Below are 23,588 nucleotides of genomic sequence, written 5' to 3'. Positions count from 1 at the left end.
CTATTAATGGCAAAGACTTAAATCACATCCCTCAGTAGAAGCTCATTAATCTATGCCGTGTGTATGCCCTTAGTTGGATAGGTTGTATCCCTGCATTGGGAAAAAGGGTGCCTTGGTCAAGTCCAGTCTTTATTAAGATTAATGAACAGCTTGACATTTTTAGTCCTCTGTCTGAATCGATAATTTTAATACTCATGAGGGCCAATGGGGATCTAAGCTTGCGGAACACACATTGTGGCCACAGGGCGCATGTTAAATGTCCAAGTGGTAATCAATGCAAAGAAATTAGCTATCGATCTCTTATAGTTTTGTAATAGGTTATCTATTGGTTTGCTCTTTCGGAAAATTCCAATAGCAGTCGGATGGAATTGTGCTGGTAATATTGCTGTGGGGTGTGTGTGTGTGCGTGTGCGTGTGTGTATGCATGCACATACATCCAGCGTCTGTGTGTGCAGGGTCACATTCTAATTAGCGCAGAGGGTAGATTGTAAATAAACATGTTGAGGAGAATAGTGTTGATCTGCATCAGATCCACAGTTCATTACAAAAAATGCTGGGAAATTCAGATTGGTTTTTATGCAAGTTTAATAATGCTCACCAGAAGAGCAGTGGCTGTAAGCAGCTATTTTGAATTAACACTATTTCCACTATTTTTCATATCCTGTATGTGGGACCACATCTTTCTTACACTAGTGGCCAATTATGACTCCAGTATCTTATGAGCATCTAAAAATATATTTCATGTGTTTATTGGTGTGTGGGGTGTAAATGTAGGTGATGAAAAACTTCTGCTATATAAATACCTGTTCAGGTCAGAAACTCTGGTTTTAACCTGAGAGAAATATGATGACACATGTGTGCGCACATCTTGTTAATAAATAAAATAAATTTGAAAAAGTACCAAGCACACTTTCTTTAGTTTTCCTGTGTTGCTAAAACAGATCTCTCTATCTGTGTTCCCAGGACATGCAGTGTGAGTTGGATATGAATCTGCTTTGCTGGGGTAGTGGGGAGCTTGGCCAGAGTGGACATGGCAGGCCAGGGGAGATCAATCCAGAGAAGGCCCATCTGCGAGAGTTCACAAAGGCACGGCTGGGCAGAGTGAAGCTACTGGCGTGTGGATCGAGTCACTCCATTGTGGTTACAGGTACAGGTCCAAGTTCCTTTGTATACTGTTTTGTGTCTTGTATTGCACACTGTGGCCATTCACCGACGGTAAAATGCCATTTGCTATGTCGGTATGAGTTAATGCTTTACATTTGAATTTGAGTAGTGAGCGTGATTTGTGTGTGTGTGTTAAGTTGCTGTACACATAGTTGTTGTTCTATAATGCATCATCAGACACATAGTTGTCCTGTGTTTTGGTAAATGTATTGTTATGTCTGATAGGTCTTGCCATCATTGGGACAAGCCAGTCTGATATACCTTTAATACTCTGATGATCTGGTGAAAGGCGCGGCTATCCATTGAGGCTTTAGAACATTTACAGAACAATTGGCTGATATAAGCATCCAAGCCTATGGAATCCATTAGCAACTGTCATACATACTGTCTGACATTTGATGGACATGTTTGTCTGAACTACGTTGCAGAGCCATGAGTGTATGGAGTGCATATACAGTACAGGACCTGGAAAATAGATTATCTGATGGTGCAGTAAAAGGGATATTCAGTATAGGTTTCAAAGGCACCTAATGTCATATACATAGGGTTTACACACAACATGAAGTGTCTTCCTCCCTGCCCATGAGGTAATACTGGCCTACTTATTTGCCAATTTGATAGAAACCCTGATGACAGGAAGGGCGGAGGCTCCTTTAGTACATTAGCTGGCAGTAGTCATAAATCAGTAGCCTAGATAAGTCTTATAGATCACCCCAACACAGGGATCCTATACCTCTACCATCATTACAGCGAAAAAGGTGACATTCTTGATTGATTAAAATGGTGCAGGCTAGCTTAGGCTAAATCATGTTAAGTGATGTGACATTGCAGTTTCACATATCATATTTCTGTCAAGACAATGATGGTGGAAGGCATTGTCAAGGCATGATATCTGACAACAGCAGACATCTGGGGGGACCGGAGGAGATTTATGGGAAGGTTTTAGTGGTCTGAGGGAGATGAGAGAGAGTAAAAAGTGGTCCTTTTTTGTGCATTGTCACTTCCCGAGTGACTGTAAATTTTACTCCAGTGCTGTTGGGAATTGGAGACATTTACACATCCTGACAAATTGCCTGCTGTAAAAGTATTTACTGGTCTTGTCCTCCCTTTATTCTTGGCCAGCTCGCAAACACATACCCCCCTCGCAGACACAGAAATATTTACCCACAGCAAATTTATGTGACACACGTTTATGTGGTGTACCTGAGCTCTAGTCCAACATATGTCATAATAGTGTCATGTTGAGCGTACTGGTCTGCTGTTAATGTTTTAATAGAGGAGGTCTTGAGTAGGTCATAATGGTTTTATGTCGGCCACATTGTCTCAGATCTCTGGCCATTTGGCTCAGTCGGCCCAAGGAATGGCTTGTTTATTGAAAATTAGCTTGCAAGAAAAAGTCATAGAGTGCCCAAAAGGATATAGAACAACTTGTGTCACACACAGGCACACACACTTTTTATCTGTCACACATACAACATTCACAGACCAAGATAAATCGTTAACTGATTAAAGGTTGTCACCCCAGCGATTATCACCAACCAACCATAAATGAGACTGCAGCCTTAGGGCTTGTTGTCATGGCAAATTCGCATTAATATTATATGTTTGGTGTAGGTTTATATTTGTGTTCAGATTGCACAGTTAATGTGACAATGAATAATAACATTTTGAAATTATGATAATTTGGTTATTACGGAACTTATTTTCATATATGTGTGTGTGTGTGTGTGTGTGTGTGTGTGTATATACACACACAGTATACACACACACATGCATATGTTAAGTTAATGCAAATTATAGACTATAGAAATAAGACTGTAAAACCTCAGATAACAGTGGAATGATTACCTTTGAGTGAACTTAGTCTCCTGTTGACTTTTTTGTCCATGTTCAAATATTGTTCACAATTAAGAAAAGCATTATAAATGGCTGCCACTAGGTGGCACTATTAGACTGCCAATAAGACAGTGTAGTAGAGGAGACTGGTGGGGGTAGGTGGGAGAAGGGAGGCCCACACTTACCTCACACTCAGACAGAGCTATAATTTACTAATAGTGTGGGAGCCGCCATTGCTGTTATCTTTTAATAGATTTGTACGGGGGAAAGCAGGTGCCTGTTGTTAATGTGTCCAATTGCCCAAGTTGCCTACAGAATTTAGGGCATCCATCACTGTCGTCGGCGGTGACACCCTGTCGTTCTACTTCACGCGGCGGGCCGGCCGGGCTGGGCTGGTAACAGATGAGGCTTCTCTCTCCTCCAGACGCCCACAGTCACACAGAGACGACCGCCATACGTGCTTGCACATGCATACACACAAAAACACACACAATATACCACATTCTTAGAGGGCAAACTAAACTCATACCAATTACAATGGGAAATGCATATATTTATAGAGTATGCATTAAACAGATATGATTTTAAAAAAGGCATCATTACCTGATGATGATGTTAATATATTTTTATATCTAAAAAATTAAGTGGAAAATATGGGTTATGTCGGAGAGAGAAATTGCAGTTAAAAATAATCTCAGTAAACTTTGCCCCCCGTTGCTTTGAATTCTTGACCTTCCAGCTGCACCCTTGAGCTTAGCCAGGGGCACCACGTTGCTTGCAGGTTTGCCCTCCGCCCTGGAAAACACCCTGTGCAGCTGTGTTTCTTTAGACCTGGGCTGAGAGTTGGAGGGTATACAGAGGTGCCTGCTAATACCTTGTTAGGGCTGTTTCAGTTGCTGGGTCTCAGTGAGGTCAGTGTCAGTACTGCTTTAGTTCGAGGCCCTTGATCTGCTGGATGTTGGATGAAGCCAAGGACTCATGCACTGGCCGTTTGTGACCTACCCTGATTTTCTATAGGAGGCCGGTCCCATGGAGTATTAGAAGTCAGATGTCTTTGGTCAGACATGGCTACTTTGATTTAGGTCCTTGAATGTTGTGAGCAAAGACTAAATGATCTTTAATATATTACGATTCTTAAGTTTTTATTTCTTAGATTGCACACAGTTATGACAGGAGATGTTTGAGAGTTAGTGAGCTAACCCGAATAAAGGACTGACGAAGGACTGAGCTGGGGGGCTTAGGTTATTCCTTTGTTTTATATCCCTGTCCTTGTTTTTTCTTCACCTCTCTTTCCATATGAGTTATGAACCTTGGTTAGGCCTTGGTGTCAGGTGTTAAACAGCATATGAGGGCTATGACCCAGCTTCCTAACCCTCTCTTCCTCTCTGACAACTCTCTTAACATAAAACAGAGCCCTCACTCTCACTGTAATTGTAACCATCATGTTACTTTTTTCCAGTGTGTCCCTCTGGATGCTGTTGGTCAGCATTGCACCATTTTTGAGTTAAGCATTCCTCAGATGCTACCCTCATTCCTCAGCTGTGAACACATAGTTCCTTCCTCAACCTAAAACAACTTAAAGAAATAAATTGTGGTACTGTAATGACATCATGCACCTGTTAGTAATAAAGAACACAGTCTGGAATTTTTAAAGTGCTTAATATTATACCACTCGTCAGTAAAAGCAAGTATTGATACATCCTCCATTCTTCAACTCATCATAAAAATCCTTCTGCAAACATGGAGAGACACATAGTTCTGTCTATTCAGTTTAATGATGTCTATTAAAATAGATTACAGCAGGCATAGTTTGCTCTGAATTACTCGGTCCTGAAATCCAATACCTTTTAGAAAAAAATAAAACCCTCTAAAGTAACAGGAATGGACAATTGACCTGCCATCTACCTGATCCTTATTGGCATTCAGGGCACAGTTACATCTCTGTAGAATCAAAGGGATAGAAAAAGTGTGAGAGAGATATAGGCACAGAGACAGATGGAGACACACACAGACAGTCACAATGGCAGAAAAAAAATCCTCAAGGTGCACACATGACTCTCCCTTTCAAATCACCAGTCATGGCCAGGTTCTGCCTTGAGGATAGGGTTCATGCCAACTTGAGTGGCTACTTCTGTAAATGTATAATTCACTTGGACTGTCAGGAAACTGTGTTGTTAATATGGAGACCTATTTTCTCATTTTCTCTTTCTTCCTGTCTTTCTTTCAAGCCATCCATGCCTGTAGGCAAATACACCTTCACCTATGTATTTTATTGTCTTGTTTAATGTTTGTCAAAGAGCGCAATACTCAGAATAATTCTCGGAAAGTATTGGCCATCCCCCTGCATGACAACTCCAATATGTCTGCTTTGGACCCAGCACCAAGGGGAGCTTTGGTAATAATTTGCTGTTTAGCTGTGTTGATGTTTTTCTACGATTTCCCAGTTGGGAAAGGTGAATGAGTGGAAAAAGGGGGAACGGGGAAAAATAACCCCTGTCCTTGCTTCTTGCCCTCTCTCTCACTCATTTTTCTGTCTGTTTTTCTCTATCTCACTCTCCCCCTTGATCTCTGTGCTAATGTGGTTGAGCAGGTTGGGCCTGTAGTTTTGCACTCAGTTGCTTTTTAAGGTTAATCGTAGGACAGAAGTGTTTATGTTGCTGTAATATGGGCGTAACTCTCTCTCAGCTAACACTTGAAATATGTAGTATATGTTCACCATCCTCCTCCTCTGCCTCCATCCCCCTCACCCCCCCCCAAAAAAGACAAACGTTATGCAGAACAAAAGATGGGGAAAGTCTTGCCAATTAGCAGCTAATGAGACAAACTTGTGAGGATATCCAAATCCTCAACGTGTTAACGTTTACAACCCCCCCCTCCCTCCCCCCATCTCTCGACTCCTTCAACCTGCGCCTCCCCCATCTGCCCTTGCACCCAGCCTCTTGTAAGGCGGCGAGGGCACCTCTGAGGCCCTCTGTGTGATTATTCACACATGGCCGTGGCCCTGGTGCTTTGAGCGGCGAATAGTAGAGGAAGAAAGAAATGCCTTACGTATGGCTAATGTAAAAATGCTCAACTGACACATGGCCAAGGCTCTCTTCTTATTTTTTTAATTTCATTTTTCCTTTTTTCCTCCCTTCCACCCCCCCACTCCCTACACACACCCCCACACACACACACCAACCAACACCATCTTCTATAGATAGATAGATTGATCCAATGAGGCACTCTGTCCCTCGCCATCCGTTCCCAATTTTCCTTAATATAGTAAAGCCAGGAATTGGGTGGGTAGGTTGTGGTTGGGAGGCTGGTAAGGGAAACACATTTGATAAGTGAAAAATAATATGCCAAGAGAAAAACCAGTCATCCCAGTTGCCTTTGACATGCTTTTTATCAGAGATGTCTGTGTTGGAAGTGAAAATAAAATCTGCTTTTGTAACAAAGATCTTTGGACAGCCTTGAATGATTCGCCACTACTCCTTTCCGGCCTCATTTTCTCCAGAGCGTGTATTGGGAGTGTGTTTGGAATCTCAGTGGGGAAAATCAAATGTGAGTTGGCCTGGAAGTGTTGCAGTAAACAGTGAGAAAAAGCAAACACAGGCCAGATCAGGGAATATCATGCAGAGTAATGTTTGGACTAAAAAGAAGAATTGTGTAATGGAACAGCACATATTCCTCTCTCCAAAGGGACTTCTAATTGATTCTGTGCTTCATTACTAGTTTTCTCAGGGAGAAATGGACAGCTCACTTATTATGAAAACAGAGCAATAGACATTTAAATGGATGTCATTGTGATTATTGCGATACAGTTCTCACAGTATTTGGCAGCAGATGACTGCTTTATTGCTCTAGCTTTTTCTTAAATTGCATTATTTTTTCCATGAAGGTAGCAGGGAGTAGCAACCTTAACCCTGACTGAAACAATTAAATGAAAAGCAGCGAATTGAAAGAGAGAGGTTTGGGAGCACAAAATAATCCAGGGCTCCACTTGATATGTTATTTGTCGGGGGCAGTACATTTGTGCATGTTAACTAACTGTGCCACTGGACTTGGCCTGCTCGTAATAGGGTTCCAGCGCAAACATTTTCTCTGAGGGATTTCTATTATTAATTCTGTCTGAACACATCCACAAATGAATAATGAAATAAATAATGAAAACGTTATTACTTTTGGCAGCTGGGTCATTTCTCGTTTCCTGCTTTTTCCTCCGCTTGTTTCCTACTAATTAACTTTCCAAGGAGTTGTCCTCCTTTTCACAAAATGAATTTCATCAGGATGGTAGGCCACTGCAAGTGTGGGTACAGAGTCTCATGAAAAGACAACAACCAGAACTATACACAAGTCCTTTACTGTCGCTCGACTATTAAAGGATATAAATTAAATATTGCTTCTTTTTCTTTTCTTTGTTTTTGTTTTTATTGGTTAAGTTGTAGCCGCTCTTTTAATCAACAGATTTAACCGTAAAAATTTTAAACCTTGGGCCCATCGTGAAATTATATGTACTTAACTTCCACATTACTGACCGTTGAACCCCATGTGTTATTGGCTTGCTTCTCACAATAAAACATGAAACAGGAAGCGCTTCTAGCGATATCTCATTTGGCAAATCAAGGTTCCTCCCTCCCTTCGCAGCTCCACCACCACTCATCTTCCTCCCTTCAGATGCCTGCCCTATGCCCCGCACCATGCTGTTAAAGGCTTGTGTGCTGGGACAGAGGCTTGGCGATAAGTAGCCCTCATTTAATATGGATCTTAAAGAGGGCAGTAAACCTAGAGCCTCAGTAGAAGTCCCCCACCCCCCCAATCCCTCTGGCATTACTATATAGATGACCCTTCTCTCTCTCTCTCTCCCTCATTAGAGTCATTGCAAACTCTTTCAAACTGCTCTTTCCTTCTCTCTGCGTTTTACTGTTAATTAGTTTGCTTTGTAAGGTTAGACGTGCGGACGGAGCAACTTTGGGAGTGTTTGGCTGCCATCTGTGTGCATACGGCTCTAACTATGTACAGATGGTGTGTGCTTACAGACAGGTTGCTTCTTGTGGGGAAAAAGCGCAAGAGACGGTTTTGGTTATTTTAACAAGATTTATGGCCATTCTCACAGGTAACTGTTTGAGCTGTAATGATGATTGTTAGTCAGCTGTCAAAAAAGGATAATTTAAGGCGAGAGTAAGGAAGAGAAGAGAATGTATATTTCTTCATTTCCACATTCTCTGTGATGAATCTTTACAAAAAAGTTGTGAATTCCTGGGAAAGTAGCTTTGTTAAATTTTTAACGGCGAAACATATTGAACCAATTTCATCGCGGCTACTTCAGAAAAGCTCTCATAATTTAGACAAGTTAAAATACCATTAGCCACTCAGTGAACCAGTGAACCAGGTAAGTAGAGAAAAAGGCAGAGATTGCGAAATAATTGCTTGACAAGGTCACAAAATTAGCAAACATAATCAAATAAGGAGCTGACTGAATTATTTATGGTTTTGCTGACCAGCACAGAAATGCCATATTGAAGTCCTTATTTAGTTAGAATTTTACATTTAGTCGAAGACAAATAACAAAACACATCAGATACTCATTGTTTTAGAATTATACATCCGAGCCAGCTTGCACATGGCTTTTGATATAGCATTTCTGTAATTTTCAGTTTAGTTTTTTCTTTTCTTGGCTTGCCTGCAAGGTGCCTCTTGCTGGTGGGAAACCTGCCCTTGTCAGTCACAGTTCAGTGGTTAATGCTTTCTACTGGGCATTGTGAATGACCCTCCCACAATTAAAAAAGGGTTAGCAAAATTATTGTTGGCCTCCTGCCACATACTTTATGTGACTTAGCAGTGGTCAGAGACAGATTGTGGGCCCAGAGTCCCCAAAACGTGACTTTTTCTATCAACCCGGCTCTCTGAAATTGCCTGGTGTAATTAGCAAATTGAAGGAAACTTAGGGAGGAGGAAGTCTTGCTGTAGATGAGGAAACGGAACACAGACTAAGTGTATGATTCTTCAGTTTAACTCAAATGCAATGAACACCGCTATTGTTCCTTAAGCTGAACCTTTTGCTTGCAGTGAACTCACTAATATGTAATACCAGGAAAAGCTAGATCTTGTGCCCATCAACATAATTTAGATTTTTACTAATTGTATTAAAAACTCTACACATCAGGTCATGTTTTAACAGATACAAAGTACTTTTTTTCATAAACATTTGCAGACATAAAATGCTCGATTGTATGTATTCAAAGTGAGCTAGAGATGAAAGTGAGAAGACTACTAGTAACTAGACATGAGAAAACGATGAGCATCTTCACAGTAACGCCACAGTTTTGTCAAACACCATCAAATAAAGGTTTATTAACGATTATAATTTGCTGTGCTGACACCTTTTTTCATGATGAAATGGAGTGTTGAGGCCGGGCTGAGAGGTATTGCAGTGCCGTGTCAGCGCTTATGGAGGCAGTTAGAAGAGAATCTGTCATTTCATTAGATTTGCAACAGCATTATTCATTATCATGTATTGACGCATGTAACTTGGTGAGACAGGTCACAAATAACATGTATAGACATTTGTGCTACCCGGTGCTTTCCATTCACAATTGTTCAAAAATATTGCAAAAATTAGAACGGTATGACATCTAAGATTACAAGATGCAGTACATCTCTACATATTGTTTTTTATTTAATACTCACCTTGATTGAATCCATAAACACAAACCTTTCGTTATGGTGAGTCATAACGCTGCTTACTAATGACTACAAATGAATACACCAATTTAAATGTATAAAAAACTCATTTGCTACAGCTATTCAACATTGTTCAATGAAAAGCCCCTTCTTTTGTCTTTCTTTCTGTCTCTTTAAAACCTCAAACCCTCTGCGTGAGTAAAGAGGGTCCTCTACAAACGTCTGAGAAAGCAGCCAAAATACAGGGGGAAAAAAGATTGCTTTGTTCATTTCTTTTCCCCCCTCTTTCTCTCTTTCCCACTCTCCCCAAGGTTCTATTAGGAAATAGATCCCAGGTGTTCGATAAGCCTGTAGTGGACATGACAGCAGTGCAATCAAGTGTATAAATTTAATTGCAGGCTCATTTTGTGCCGTTTATTAGCCGTTTAGGGGCACATCGCTCCACTTGAACCCTGTTATTGCCAGACAGAACAGCTGTTTGGTTCCTTTTTAAATGTTTGTCTCATTGCATAGTTTTGAAAAAGTACATACTGAAATGCCAAATGCAGCTTATAAAAACTAGAAATTACATTACAAATGCATCCATATATTAATCATGTATTTTTTAAATATTTTTTTAATTGTTTGGGGAAAAAGGAAGAAAAAAATCAATTTGATCAGGCAACAGAAAAAAATGTTAGATTTAATGTGATTAATTTTGTTGTCACCAGAAAACTAAAATGCATATACTAAAACAACAATGTGTTTTGTACACTCATTTGTCTAAATTCATCTTAATACATAAAATAAAGAAATCTAAAAATGCAATATGTATATATTTTTTTCAATTTAAAAAGTTAAACACATGGTATTTGCACCCATCATACTGTGGTTACAGATGTACACACAGGCACGTACACACACACACACACACACACACACACACTTAATGGGGAGAGAGTAAGTCTCTAAGTCTTTGCGCAGCCAGTGTGACTTTTGCTGAACTGGGTTAGTCTGTCCCCCATTTCTGCTGCTGGACCGTGCCACACACCGAGAGGCCTGCACATGTACTAGCTTTGGTTGAAACCTTCTTCTGGTGCGACACTCCATTAATAAAAAGCCTGGAGAAAGCTGTGTTAATTGTTACCATGCATTCGGCCATGGCATTCCTATAAATCACCCGACTAATTGCAACAAATTGTGGGCTGACATTAAGCTATGATTCCGAACCGGCAAATATTCATCAACATTGCAACTAGCCCCATAAAACACAGGGCCGGCCATTTCCCAGGCCAAACACATATCTACCATCTAACTCCCCCATTATTTATGGATCTTTCTTGTCCTCAGCGTTTAAGTGCTGCATGTTGAGTGAATGAGACGCCATCTTGTTTATTTATTATTTCCCTGGATAAAGCCCAAGTACTGGCAGGCGTATGACCAGACACAGACCTTGTTTTCCATGTTACCCTTGAAGCCTGGTGTGTTGTGCTCACTGCCCTGTATTGATTATTGTGTTGCTTGTCATAACAGAATTACCTTGAAGCGTTTCTGTAAATGCACGGCTGCTAAGAGTTAGATTGCAGAGAATGGAGCAGTAAAAATGTGCTTTATCAGTATATATCTGACAGTTTCACAGTCTTTAGAAACAATTAGCCTTAAATTAACTGCCTAAAATGAACAAAGTCGCCACTATTCCTACTGTGGATCGCTGGGTTTATTCAATATTATTTACCAAATGCTCATTACTGCAGTAGGTACTTAGAAAGTGCTTGATTCTTCGCCAAGCAGTCATATGTTGGAGCATTTAACCTCCCATGCAATGTTTATTTCATGCAGACAAAAGGCCAGTTAAATCTCTTTCTCTATGGTCTGACAGGCACCATAACTGTCACTGCAGATGATCTATTTCACAGCCCAATGCATTACTACCACTAATGTTTCACTATCCTGCCAATTCACCCTGGTACTGTGCAAAACAGCTACAGTATGTGTCAAAACAGTGCTTAATAGGCTGTCCCCCAGGTGTGCATCAGCAGCTAAAGATGTAGGAGCCAAAGGTCAGGATCTGATTTGATATGTGGGAGTTCACAGGGAATTTTGATGTGCGCTGATCAATTCCACACCCAACATGCACATAAATCAATTCTGCATCTGGAAAGTAGGTATACATGGGTGCACATGGTGTGGGCATGTGTGGACATACATGCACATGCACAAATGGACTCATGTAGACTACAGTGCAATTAATCATAAATCTCTCTCAGCATTATGTGAGTGTTGTTTTTATCCCCTCCGCTTCCCTTCTTACCTTTCCCCTTCGTTTATCCCTCTGTTTTAAATAGCTGAGATCCTAGCTGGCGTGATAGACCAGGCTAGCTGGCACTACCATGGGGAGTGGGGGTGATGGGCTGAAGAAGAGCGAGCAAAAAAATCCTTCCTTTTGACACTGTTAAACATTGACGGGCTTATTACCGTGTTCTCTGATTCAGCTGGATGTGTTCAAGGATCTTCTCGGCGGTGAAAAAGGTCAGCTGCTCTTAGTTGTGCTCAGCTAGAATACTAATACTGTCCTTATTCAAATGATCTGCTCCAGCGCTTATTAAATTGATGGCCCAGGCGCTCTAATTTAATAGTGTTGCAGTCCAGGAGAGGGACACAGCTGCAGTCACCGGTGAATTAGGTGCTTCTGAGGCAAAGTTCAAGCAGGAGCCCCCTTTGCTTTTGGGATGCATTTTTCCCAGCAAATTAGCAGTCAGTGGCAGTGTGCAATTAATTAGCGCAAACCAGGAAAAGCTTGTCATTTAATAAGGTGCTTTTTTCCACTCACACCTCTCCCACACACAGAAATATCTCTCCCTATCTTACCATATCTCATTCCCTCCCTTAATCCCTCCCTCCCTTTTTTGTCTCTCCCTTTCTCTCTGTCTTCTACTCCCTCCTCTCTTGCACTCCACTTTACATAAACAGAGGGAATTGATCCATTAAGTGGTGTGCTATTAATACCATTTAATGTATGTCTAGTTAAATGAAAGCTGTGGGTTGGATATTTTCTGTGGCGTCAGAGTTTGAGAGCTCCCTCTGGGTTGGCTAAAGAGCGTAGAGATGGGCCACTTGCTGATGATTTCATCCAATCAATATCAGTGATTGGAGGATAGATTTAACAGGAGTGAATAGGCAGACTGAAACACAAGACATCTCAAAGTCCCAGTGTGTTTGCATGTATGTGGTAGCTTTTGTGTGCAACCATGCATTGTTGATTCTGTGTGTGTGCATATGAAACCCATAAAACGACACTTTTTCTGTGTTCAATTGGACTTCAATTTAAGAGGCAATAAACTGCATGAGATGTGTTGTAGAATCAAGTGGTTTGGAACCACAGCCAAACAATTACATAAACTCCACATATTACATTTGCTGTGGATAAGTGCTGATAAGAGTAGAGTGCAGTGTTTTGTCTGGGTCGAGGTAACATCCTTTTTTTTTATCTCAGTAGAACTTTGTTTGACCTTCAAATAGAATGTATTTTTCACATTAAATTCTTACCTTACATCCTTTTAATCTCATCTCCTAAAGGAATTTTACAACACTTACGTAGTGTGAGAGAGGTGGACAGTACACAAACTCAGAATTGCCTTCTCTAGTATTTTCACTTAAAAGGCAATTCTTGTGAAAGACTGGAAATGCAGACATGTAACAGTGTAACACTAAGTATTTACATTGTGTATCAAGTAAGAAAAATGGCTTTAATTTCAATTTAATTACTGATTTATACAGAGCTCTTAAACTTTAGCTGCTATGAGATTGCACTGACTTCTATGGTCTGTGTGTGTGTGTCTGAGAGAAGGGGAAAAATTGAGAGTGAAAAAGTGCATGCATACATTTTTTTTTATGGCAACAGGAACAGAGGGGAACATGACTTTAGTAATGATGCCATTTGACCCATGAAATCTCCCTCCTTTATAACAGTTTGCTGTCATTAGAAGGGGGGTGCGTTTGTTACTCTTAATGTTTTCCATCAAAATTTCCTACCGCTGTTGTGATTGTTAAAAAAAATTGTATCTACAGATTTAAAGCCTATGAGACAGCTGTAACTGCACAGTGACATGTCGGGAGTATTGCAATTATATTTCCAATTTAAATATTGATTTCCATCATATGTTTATGTTGTTGCAGTGCAAGTTTACAGTGTCCATGATTTTACTTTGTCGAGCTAGCCCCAAAATGATTGCAACTTATTGTAGGATTACAGCATTACTTATGTGTGCCGCAAGGATATTACAATAGTCAATACTTAAAATAATGTGAAGAATAGGTGACAGTATACATGCTTGTTGGTCTGTATGTGTTTGTATCTTTGTGTTACAATCTGATTAGAAATTACTAAGCAGTAGTGCTGAAGCCTACTGAAATTCTTAGCCTTCTAAAAGTCAGGATTTATGTGAATAATCAGTTAGTTGACTTAATTAAATGATTTGTCAAATTGCCTTACCAGAATTATTGTCGCAGATGAATGCAGGCATACAAGAGGATCTCTCAAAATCTAATACTTATTAAAGATGTAGCAGTGGCAAATGACAGGGCTTTCATGCTTGAGAGTAAAAAAAACAAAAAAAACCAATGATATGCCAATGAATCATTAGATGAAGAACACGCATACCTGTGTCATCTAGGATTTGTCTTTTTTACCTGAAAGTCATCAGATTTGTCATGACAGCAGTGAGGAAAAAGCAAAGGGTTGGGAACCAGCAAGCTTACACTTTGTTTTTTATACAACACACACACACACACACACACACACACACACACACACACACACTCACAGTTAGACCTCTGTACCATTGTCCTATTTACAGGCTGAAGGCTGAATGCTGAACATGGAGTACAGTAGGCCATAAATAAGAGTGGTTGGGCTCTATCAGTGCTGACAGAGGTCTCTTTTCCCCTACACACACACACACACACACACACACACACACACACACACACACAGTGTCTGGCCCTGTGCCTGCTTGTCCCCCCCCCAACTAATAGACTCTGGTGAAACCAGTCAGCATTGTTGTTCTCAGATTGATGTGACCTTGATGCCGTTTAGTGCAGTGATTTGTTTATTGGCACTTATTTTGATGCATGTGGAAGTGAGCCTTAAAAGCCCTACCGCAGACAAACACACACACACACACACACACACACACACACACACACACACACACATAGAATGAGGAAGATAAAGATGGGAAAAACAGAGCTAGAAAGATGGAAGGGGAGAAAAAGTGAGGGAGATGGAGTAGAAGAGATATACTCCCGGGGCAGATTACATAATACATCATTCACAAAGCATTGTTGCCAATATGTCTTTTATACTCCTTAAATTGCCGTTGCCATCCCAGGGCCCCCTCTGCGCTTTGACAAACACATCACAACACACACAAACATATTGTATTCTCTCTCTGTACAGTTTGTGTACAGTTAGTGGAGTCTATCACAGGCCTCCTGGGACGCTACTGTGTGAGGAGAGGAGCTGGTGCTGAGGAGTACTGTACAGTATTGATGGAGCTGTGTTTCTGTTAGGCAGTGAAAACAAAGTCTCCCTGATGCACAGTGGAGTGTAGGGGGATCAATAGACGTGGAGCGCTTCATTTCCTCAGGCTTCTACTGAAGAAACACTCACTGATGTGTCAGGGCTGCTGCAGTTGTTGCTTTGACATAGAGGAGATACCAAACCATCAGGCTTTACTGTATGAGAAAAGATTGAAACATACACACACTCTCATACACACAGATACACACACTGTGGATGTGCACGCATACAAACAGTACGATGAGGGAAAGGTAAAAAGAAAGGTCAGTGTTGTGTGTCACACTGTGCTGTGTTAGAATAACAAGAAACACACATGGACTAAGGGGGAAGGGTTTAACTGACACACAGGATATAACAAGGCATGAGCTTGAGTGATGGGGAAGGGTTTGGCCACTGCACAGGATGTAACTAGACATGTGACTCTGCTGGGGAAGGGTTTGGCTGGCGCATGAGATGACACAGGGCCAGAGCCTGGGGCAGCCAGGGAGAGTGGAGAGCCCAGCTGTCACCTCAGTCAGCCCCTTCTCTGGGGGCAACTGTCAATCAGCAGCCTCTCATATCGCTCCGTCATTGAAGCTAATTGCTATTGTCAACCCCAGAGACCCAGAGGATGCTAATGCTAGTGCAATTGCCCTTTTGGAGAGAGAATACTGCCTCCAAACATGAGATAAAAAAACGCAGGAAACCCAGAGAAAGGAATCAAAGGTGGTTCTGGTAGAGCATTAATAAGGCATTAGAAAAATTAAAGGCAGGATCACACAAAATTACCTCAAACAGCATACATCCAGGCCCGCCGAGCAAAGGCTGGACTATAAGGGAATGTGGCAATGTGGTTGAGTGGAATCATTCAGCGACACATAAATATGCATGCAGTTACACAGCCTCTGTTACGTACACATACATGCACAAGCACACACAGGCACACAAGCCGGCACACGTATACACGCAGCAATAGACCTAATGAAAATAAGATGGATGCTCTCTGAGAGACGGGTGGCTGTGTTATTAATTGCTGTCTGTCCCCTCCTACTGATAATGATGGGCTGTATCCTGGAGAATTTGCACAGAATAGATTTTATTTGGAAGGATTATTTATTGTCCTTCTCATTGGAGGGGTGGTGTGTTTAGAATAGTGAGGGTTTAAATAATGGCCCGCGCGAGATAAGTCCTCATGTTAATTCCTCTTGCTCCTCTTCCTTCTCTGGCACCTTCTTAACCGCACCACCCCCATTACATAGATTTATCCACACAGACAGTGAGACTTCACATGGAATATTTACAGCTTCACTTTTCATTTCTTAATTTAAAGGCAAATGGCAAAAATGTGTTGCTTGATGTTGATAGGCATTATAAACAGCACTCATAGATTTGTAATCTTCCGCCAATGCTATTATTGATATTCTAATCCATCATGACCGGCTGCTGTTGCCCCGAGCGTCACTGCCCTTTCACAAGTGGACACGCAAATTTAGAGCAATTATTACAATAAAGATTACCATTCTGTCTGCATGTAGAGCCAGTTGGCTGAAACAAAAGCACCATGTCACAGAGAAGACAGTGAAAAGAAAAAAAAAAAAACACCCACGTGGGTGCAGGGGAGGTTGAGTCTGCTCTCTCTCCTCTCTTTAGCTTCACGTCTCTCACTCCCTTCATTTGTGGGAGTACAGAGGGACAGCATTATCATAAAATAACACTGCCCCCCCCACCCCCACCTCCCACCTCCATCTCATCACCCTCTCACAACCCATAAATCAGGATGCTGGTGTTATGGCGGCTGGAGGCGTGGTAGCTGTGGTGACATGGAGGATCCTGGTGTGGGTGTGAAATCACTTGACCCCCAGCATTAACCTTTCTGGAGTGAATGGCCGCTGCTCTCCTCAGCAGGCTGGGAACAAAAGAGGCCTGGTATTGATTAAACTCCGCCGCGCGCACTTGATATTAAACACTGGTTTAGACGCCTGTGTTCGGTAAACCCCTCTTGCTCACCGTTGCTACTGCCTTACCTGACTTGCACGTGCATAGCAACATGTCTTAGAATATATACCTCCGTGTATTCTATTGTCAGGCATGATGCTCGCTCACCCAAATGGACGAGTCTCCGCAAACAGACAGGAACTTATATAGACACAGTGGGTAAAAACTGTGAGCTGATCATGGCTTTAGGCTGGGGTGCCAAAGGTCACGCAGAATGATGGAGAAAGCGAGAGCAGGGAAGGTCTAGGTCTCCGGGGTGATCAGTGTTTTGTCATCTGGAGCGGTGTTTACTTTTTCTCAGCACAGGTTCTCCTCCCTTCATCTCCTCCCCATCTTCCGGATCGATACTCTGCATCCACAAAGGTCTGGGAGAAGGCATACAAGCATGTGAGTCAGTCAACACTTACTGAGCTAAAGGCAACGGAGTTTGAAATCTCCCAGGCTGCACTCAGCTTTCTATCACCTTTTCTCCCACTTTGTAGACTTTCTGCAGTGCGGGATGTAGAGTGCACATACTGTAGGCTGATTCCTGCGTAGACTACTTAATGACTTCACAAAAAACTATATAAAAACTACACAATATCTGTCATCTGTTGTGGCTATAAAATGCTTTAGCATATTTGAGATAGAACTTTTAGAGTGGTTATACATTTTTTTTCCCCAGAAATTCGGTGCATTAAAAAATAACGAGACAAAACATTTTAAGCTCTTTAAACGAGTATAGAGTGCACAGAACGGTGAGTTCTGCTTGGATAACCTTTTAGAGAGAGCTCTTCATTTGCTCTTTTATTCTTTAATTAGCTGAAATGCTTTTCATTCAAGTGGCCATTTAATCAAATAAGATTAAAGAGACTAAAACATCAGACTAGTTGTGCTGCGGGTGTCCTGTAACCTGTCAAAAAAACCAGCAAGTTAACTAGAAAATATGATAAATTGGCCATTGTCGTAACAATGGTTATATTTTTGATTCTCTCTATTATAGTCCAGTTATATCTATTTTAGTCAATGCAGATATGGAAAAACAATTTTGTTAAACAGTTAACAAGTAAACTGTAGTTTTGCAGTCTACCATACAATAAAGTAGGAAAATATGCTCAAAAATGTATTGAATTTATTTACCTGCTAGCCACAACTTAAGTGAGGTTTCAAGTGTAGAGCCTCAGATCGACCACATAAAAGCCACGAAAACCCTTTCCTATATTGTTGGTCAGGAATTGAACAATAAAATGCATTCAGGTCCTCAGACAAGCTTCACTGGCCTCACCAGCGTACTTTCTCTGAGGCTGCCCTTTGATTATAAATGGTCCATCACAGGTCTGTTAGTTCATTTAGAGGCAATGGTAACTCTGCTACACACACCTTAACCTCAGAGGCAGGACAGGGGTGCTTTTCACGGGGAACGCCAGCATCTGTTCCAGGAAGTGCCTGTCTCGTTCAGGCCTAATTGTCGTTCCTCTATGAGAAGGCTGGTAAGTGAGAGCAGGAGGGGGGCTGTCACGTTCCCGTCACATCCCAATGGTCCGGTAAATAGAGCGTGTGAGTGTACCCCCCCCCCCCCCCAAGTTACTGACGGACGAATACCCCCCCGCCCCCCAAAATCCCTCCCCTTCCCTTCCCTCCTCTCTGTCCTCCCTTTCTCCGGGTCCCCCCCACCCCACCCCCCTCTCAGCCTCCCCCACAATTCCACTCTAGCTTTCTCTCCCCTTATTTATCTCTACTCTGTCATGTTCTTCACACGAGTAGAAAATAATTAATTACTGCACCCAGTGATGATTTATGATATTACTGACATAATTAATGATACACATCAATTTTCCTGCTTAATTGAAGGGGGCTGCAGAGCCTATCCTGGCACCAAGAAAGGCCACTGCCCTGAGAACATGAAAACACCCCTCCACACTCACATACACCCCACCCTCAGGTCTCTTCCTCTTTTCCCACTCTTTCTCCTCCCTTCACCAGCCTCTCATTCATACTCAAGTGCCACAGTGGCGTTGAGGTTTCATCCACCAGGCCTGTTCAGCAGAGAACCATAATCCTTGTCCAACCCCTCTAAATAAACGTTAAGAGCTGGACAGTTGTTTTCACATGTAGATATGCATTCATACATATCTTTGTCTTGTTACGTGTATGCGTATGTGTGTGTGTGTGTATGTGTGGGGGGGACTCTATAATGGCCACTATGAGTGTGTGTAGGTATACAGTGATATATGATTCATGAAGATGCGTGTGAGGCATATGTAATTCCAGCTCTACCCTCAGGACTAGAGACAACAAGGTAGTGCATGAATATTTGATTTGCAGGGAAAGTATAGGATCTATGCACAGCATTTTAAACAGACAACCTAGAATATTCCTCTTGGAAATCTATACACTCAGGTTTACCGTCATGCAAATATGTGTTTTTTAATTGTCTCTGCCCTGCATTGTGACTACTTAAAAAACATAATAACAAGACCATATCGTACTGTATATTTGGAAGAAGCAGTGCTGTTTATGTCCAAGGGATTTTGTAGTTCATATGTGTAATGAAATTTGTCGTTTTAATATTTGAATAGAAGTTCAGTTTTAAGTAGTTTTCAAGTTTATTGTGTGACATGATGTTAATTTGACATGATGCTAATATGATTAAATTTTATGCAGAAATATTTACCCAAAATATTAGTGTTCTTCAATCCAGAGCAATGCAGGGTTCTTTTGAAAATCGGTCACAACAGTTTTAAACCTTGTTGACAAAAAGAAAAAAAAGGCTTGTGTGTATATTTTTGACAAATCCTCAGTCAGCTACAATGTGGAAAAAAAAAATCTGTACTTCAAGTTTTTGTGTATATGCGTGAACGTGTGCGTGTGTGTTAGTGTAAGTCAGAGAGAGTGACAGAGCCCTCTTACCGACCTCGAGTACAGTGAACTCCATTTGAGAGCTTCCCGGTGGCTCCACCAGCCTCCAGCTAAATGTGTGATCAGGTAGTTTCAAAAACTGCCTGACGGTGTCAACACGCAGAATGTGGACAGGGGGTGCGGGGGGAGTTGCGGACTCAGATTAGTCTCCATAGCAACGGCAAAGTATCCCTGTTTGTAGACAGACAAATTCTGCTACATGTGAAAATGATTGGCAGGTCTATTCCTCCACAGCTGACCCATAGAAATTAGCAAGTAAGCGTTATAATACCCGGCTGCATTGACAGGGTCTCCATACTTTTTAAAGTCCTCTTGTAAGTGCTTCTCTTTGGCATTTGCATAAGAAACATGGCATGCTTATTGGAGGGGCTTTGGGGTTGTTGTGGGGTACTTTCATATCTTTAGCTTGACGGCTTCTTTGTGATCAAGGGGATTGAGGGGAGAGAGGGTTGCCAGATGAGAATAACTTAATTTCCAAAGCTCTAAGATGAGAGAGAGGAGTTGAGGGTATAAGTTCATGATGCAGTCTCACTCAGGCATAGTGAAGGAGAAAAAAATCTACAGTGTCTGTGTGTGCGAGTGTGTGTGTGTGTGTGTGTGTGTGTGTGTGTGTGTGTTAGTCAACAACTGTATGTGGCAAAGAGACAGGAGACCCGTTTTTGTTAGAGGGAAAGTCAAAGTGTGTGTGCCAAGTGGTCACAATTATCAACATCAAAACCCTGCTCATATTCTTCGAGACCATATATTTTGTTTTTCAATAATTTAAGACCACAGGCTAAAACGGTTTAAGATGTGACCTGGTGATGCCTGTAGAAACGGGATGTCAGCAAATGCGAGAGTTTTTTTTACTCGTAGCCATGGAGCTGTTATAACGGCAGAGAATGAGAATATGTCACTGTCGGCACTGGCTAAAGTTCACACCTACAGAGATGCAGGGAAACGAGAGCATCCCGTTCCCATAGCTAATACACACAATAACACACACACACACACTCACAGGGAGATAGACGAAGTAAGGGGAGATGAGAGTAGTACGACTGACCCTGATGTCGAGTGGCAATTTCGGCACGGTTTTAAATTAGACAAAACGCCTTATGCCAGCAAGAATTTTTTTTTTGTTCAACAAAAATAATTAAATCTTTCTTTTTTTGTATTTTTAAATAAAAGAACACCTTAGACTTAGTTACATTAAGGTTAAATGCTAGTTTGTCTTGAGTTTGTTGACTGAAACTTGTGAAGAATAGTTTAAAAGAAAATAAATATATAATTAAATCCAGTGTTCTTGTCCACCTACAGTATATGAGTAAAATCAAAGAATAAAAAGTGTAGAGGCCTCTGTGAAAGAAAGTGTATTTCCTGCCAGCCAGTATTGATTGGACATAATTTCAGTGTTGATCCAATCAAAAGGTCATATAATTAACACTAGGGGGCACCAGTGTTCCACACAATGTTGTATTTCCATTGTGGAGACACCACTGGAGAGGAAATTATACTCTGATAAATGATGGGCTTTTGACACCTCAATGCATGTTCACAACTAAGAAGAATTACAAAGTTACCTTACAAATATTTTAATTAATTTTGAAGAGCCTTTTAGAATAATTCAAAATCACTCTGACATACTACATGAATTCACTTTGACAGTACAGCAATTCGATAATTTTCTTTTCAGAGGAAATGATTGGTGGAGAAGCTGGGGTCAAGGTAGACACAAAGCAACTAATGAAAACAATCACCTGTTATCAGCGGTTAATACACTTCTTATTTTCATCAGCTGCGGATAAATCAAAGTGAACAATTATCCAATCAAATTTAATTTTGGCTTGGGAAAAATTTCTTTCATGTGTGTGTGATGTTTTACAAGTCAGCTAGAACAAAATGAGTTCCTTCTTGTCAATCTAATTTTAGGAAACAAAACAAAAAAAAATTACTTTTCAATCGTGTTTCATTTGTTTATCCCAAATGTCAAGTGTTAAGGTAATTTAGATTTTTAAAAAAAATATTATTCTGCCTTACTTACCTTAGTTTAACTTCCCAAATAATGCTTCAAAGATTGTCATTTAATTTGTTGGCCATAATGTGTAAATAATTAACCTTAATCTCTAAGTTTATTTAAGTACCTAACAAAACTGCTAGACATTTAAAGGTGTAACGTTTTTAATAATTTACAGTTCTACAATGGATTGAAATTTTAAGCCTTTCTCAGTTCCTACCTCACCTTTGTACTAGATCAATCCAATTAGCAGCCTTTGTTTTATAAAATCCTTTATTAGTTAAGTAAAAAAGTAAGAATTTAAAATAATTTTATGTGTTTGATAATGTGTATTTATTAAAAAAAGATGCATAGTTTAAATTTTCTTTCTTCTTTTTCTTTTTTTAGTAAAAGAGATCAGTTAAACTTAATTTTATTTATCATTTTCTCCAAGGTGATTTGGCATGATAGTAATACACAATAAAATAACAACCATATGTCCAAGATTAAAATCGTTTAAGGGATTTTTTGTTTAAATTTAACCTTAAAAAACTGATTAAAATCATAGAATTGACATAAATTAGAAATTAATATGAAATAAATGCCACAACACTGTTTTCAGAGTGGCTCGCTTAACACAGTGTTCCACTCCGTTTCCTTCACTCCAAGTTTTTATCGATGTCATCGTCATCCCAAAGCGTCATTTCATCTCAGTTTTCTTTTTCATGGAACATACTCCTGGGGATTCTAGTCTTTTCTTTATGAAGAATAATTGGGAAAATACCCCCTTTTCAAGCTTTAAAGCTTCACGTCGTTTTCTCTCTCTGGTGCACACACAAACACATGAGCACATTCACAAACACACACACACACACACACACACACACACACACACACACACACACACACACACACACACATACACCTCCAACCCCCTGAGTAATCATTGTTCAGTGGCTCTGGTCAGCATGTTGTCACCTGTATCCCATTATGAACATTCTCACCTCAGCACACAATCACACACATACCAAATCTTTCCCTCTTTTTCTCTCTCTGTTTTACACACACACACACACACACACACACACATGCACGGACGCACACACACACACACACACACACACACACACACACACACACACACACACACACACATACCTTATCCTCCTCTCTCCACTCACCCGTCCTCCTCTCCTTTCCACTATTTGTACCCCACAATTCCACACCTGGTGCATTGCCCTTTTTCCAACCTATGGTTTGGAGCTGCCCTATTCCATCTGTATTTTTTTTTTTTTTTTTCTGGCCTTCTATTGGTAAGACCTTGAGAATCTCTGCTCTACAACACCTTTCTAGGCCATTTTGCATTTTTGCTTTTCATACAGTTTTCCTCATTGACAATAAATGGTGGTAGGTTTGTGAGGAGGAGAGTGCAATACAGACAAGACATCTGCGTGACTGAGGTTCCCTCAGGGGCTCGGGTCATGGGGCATCATAAGCCACACCCTTAACTGCCTCTAC

The 23,588-nt window shown here is 40.9% G+C and overlaps 1 protein-coding gene across 2 annotated transcripts in view; it reads left to right on the top strand.

Annotated features, from left to right (window-relative positions):
• The window catches only part of LOC125889835 (probable E3 ubiquitin-protein ligase HERC2), a 322,212-nt gene that overhangs the window by 6,327 nt on the left and 292,297 nt on the right, over positions 1 to 23,588 (top strand). For both annotated transcript variants that reach the window (XM_049578034.1, XM_049578033.1), the window contains exon 2: positions 964 to 1,147. In XM_049578034.1, coding sequence (XP_049433991.1) covers positions 967 to 1,147 — 181 coding nt within the window. In that variant the 5' untranslated portion in view covers positions 964 to 966. The remainder of the gene's footprint in view (positions 1 to 963; positions 1,148 to 23,588) is intronic.

This window comes from Epinephelus fuscoguttatus, linkage group LG6 (genome assembly GCF_011397635.1).
Source record: "Epinephelus fuscoguttatus linkage group LG6, E.fuscoguttatus.final_Chr_v1".
NCBI classification, from domain to species: domain Eukaryota; kingdom Metazoa; phylum Chordata; class Actinopteri; order Perciformes; family Serranidae; genus Epinephelus; species Epinephelus fuscoguttatus.
The sequence above is the reverse complement of the archived record's forward strand: the minus strand, read 5'-3'. Positions and strand labels throughout refer to the sequence as shown.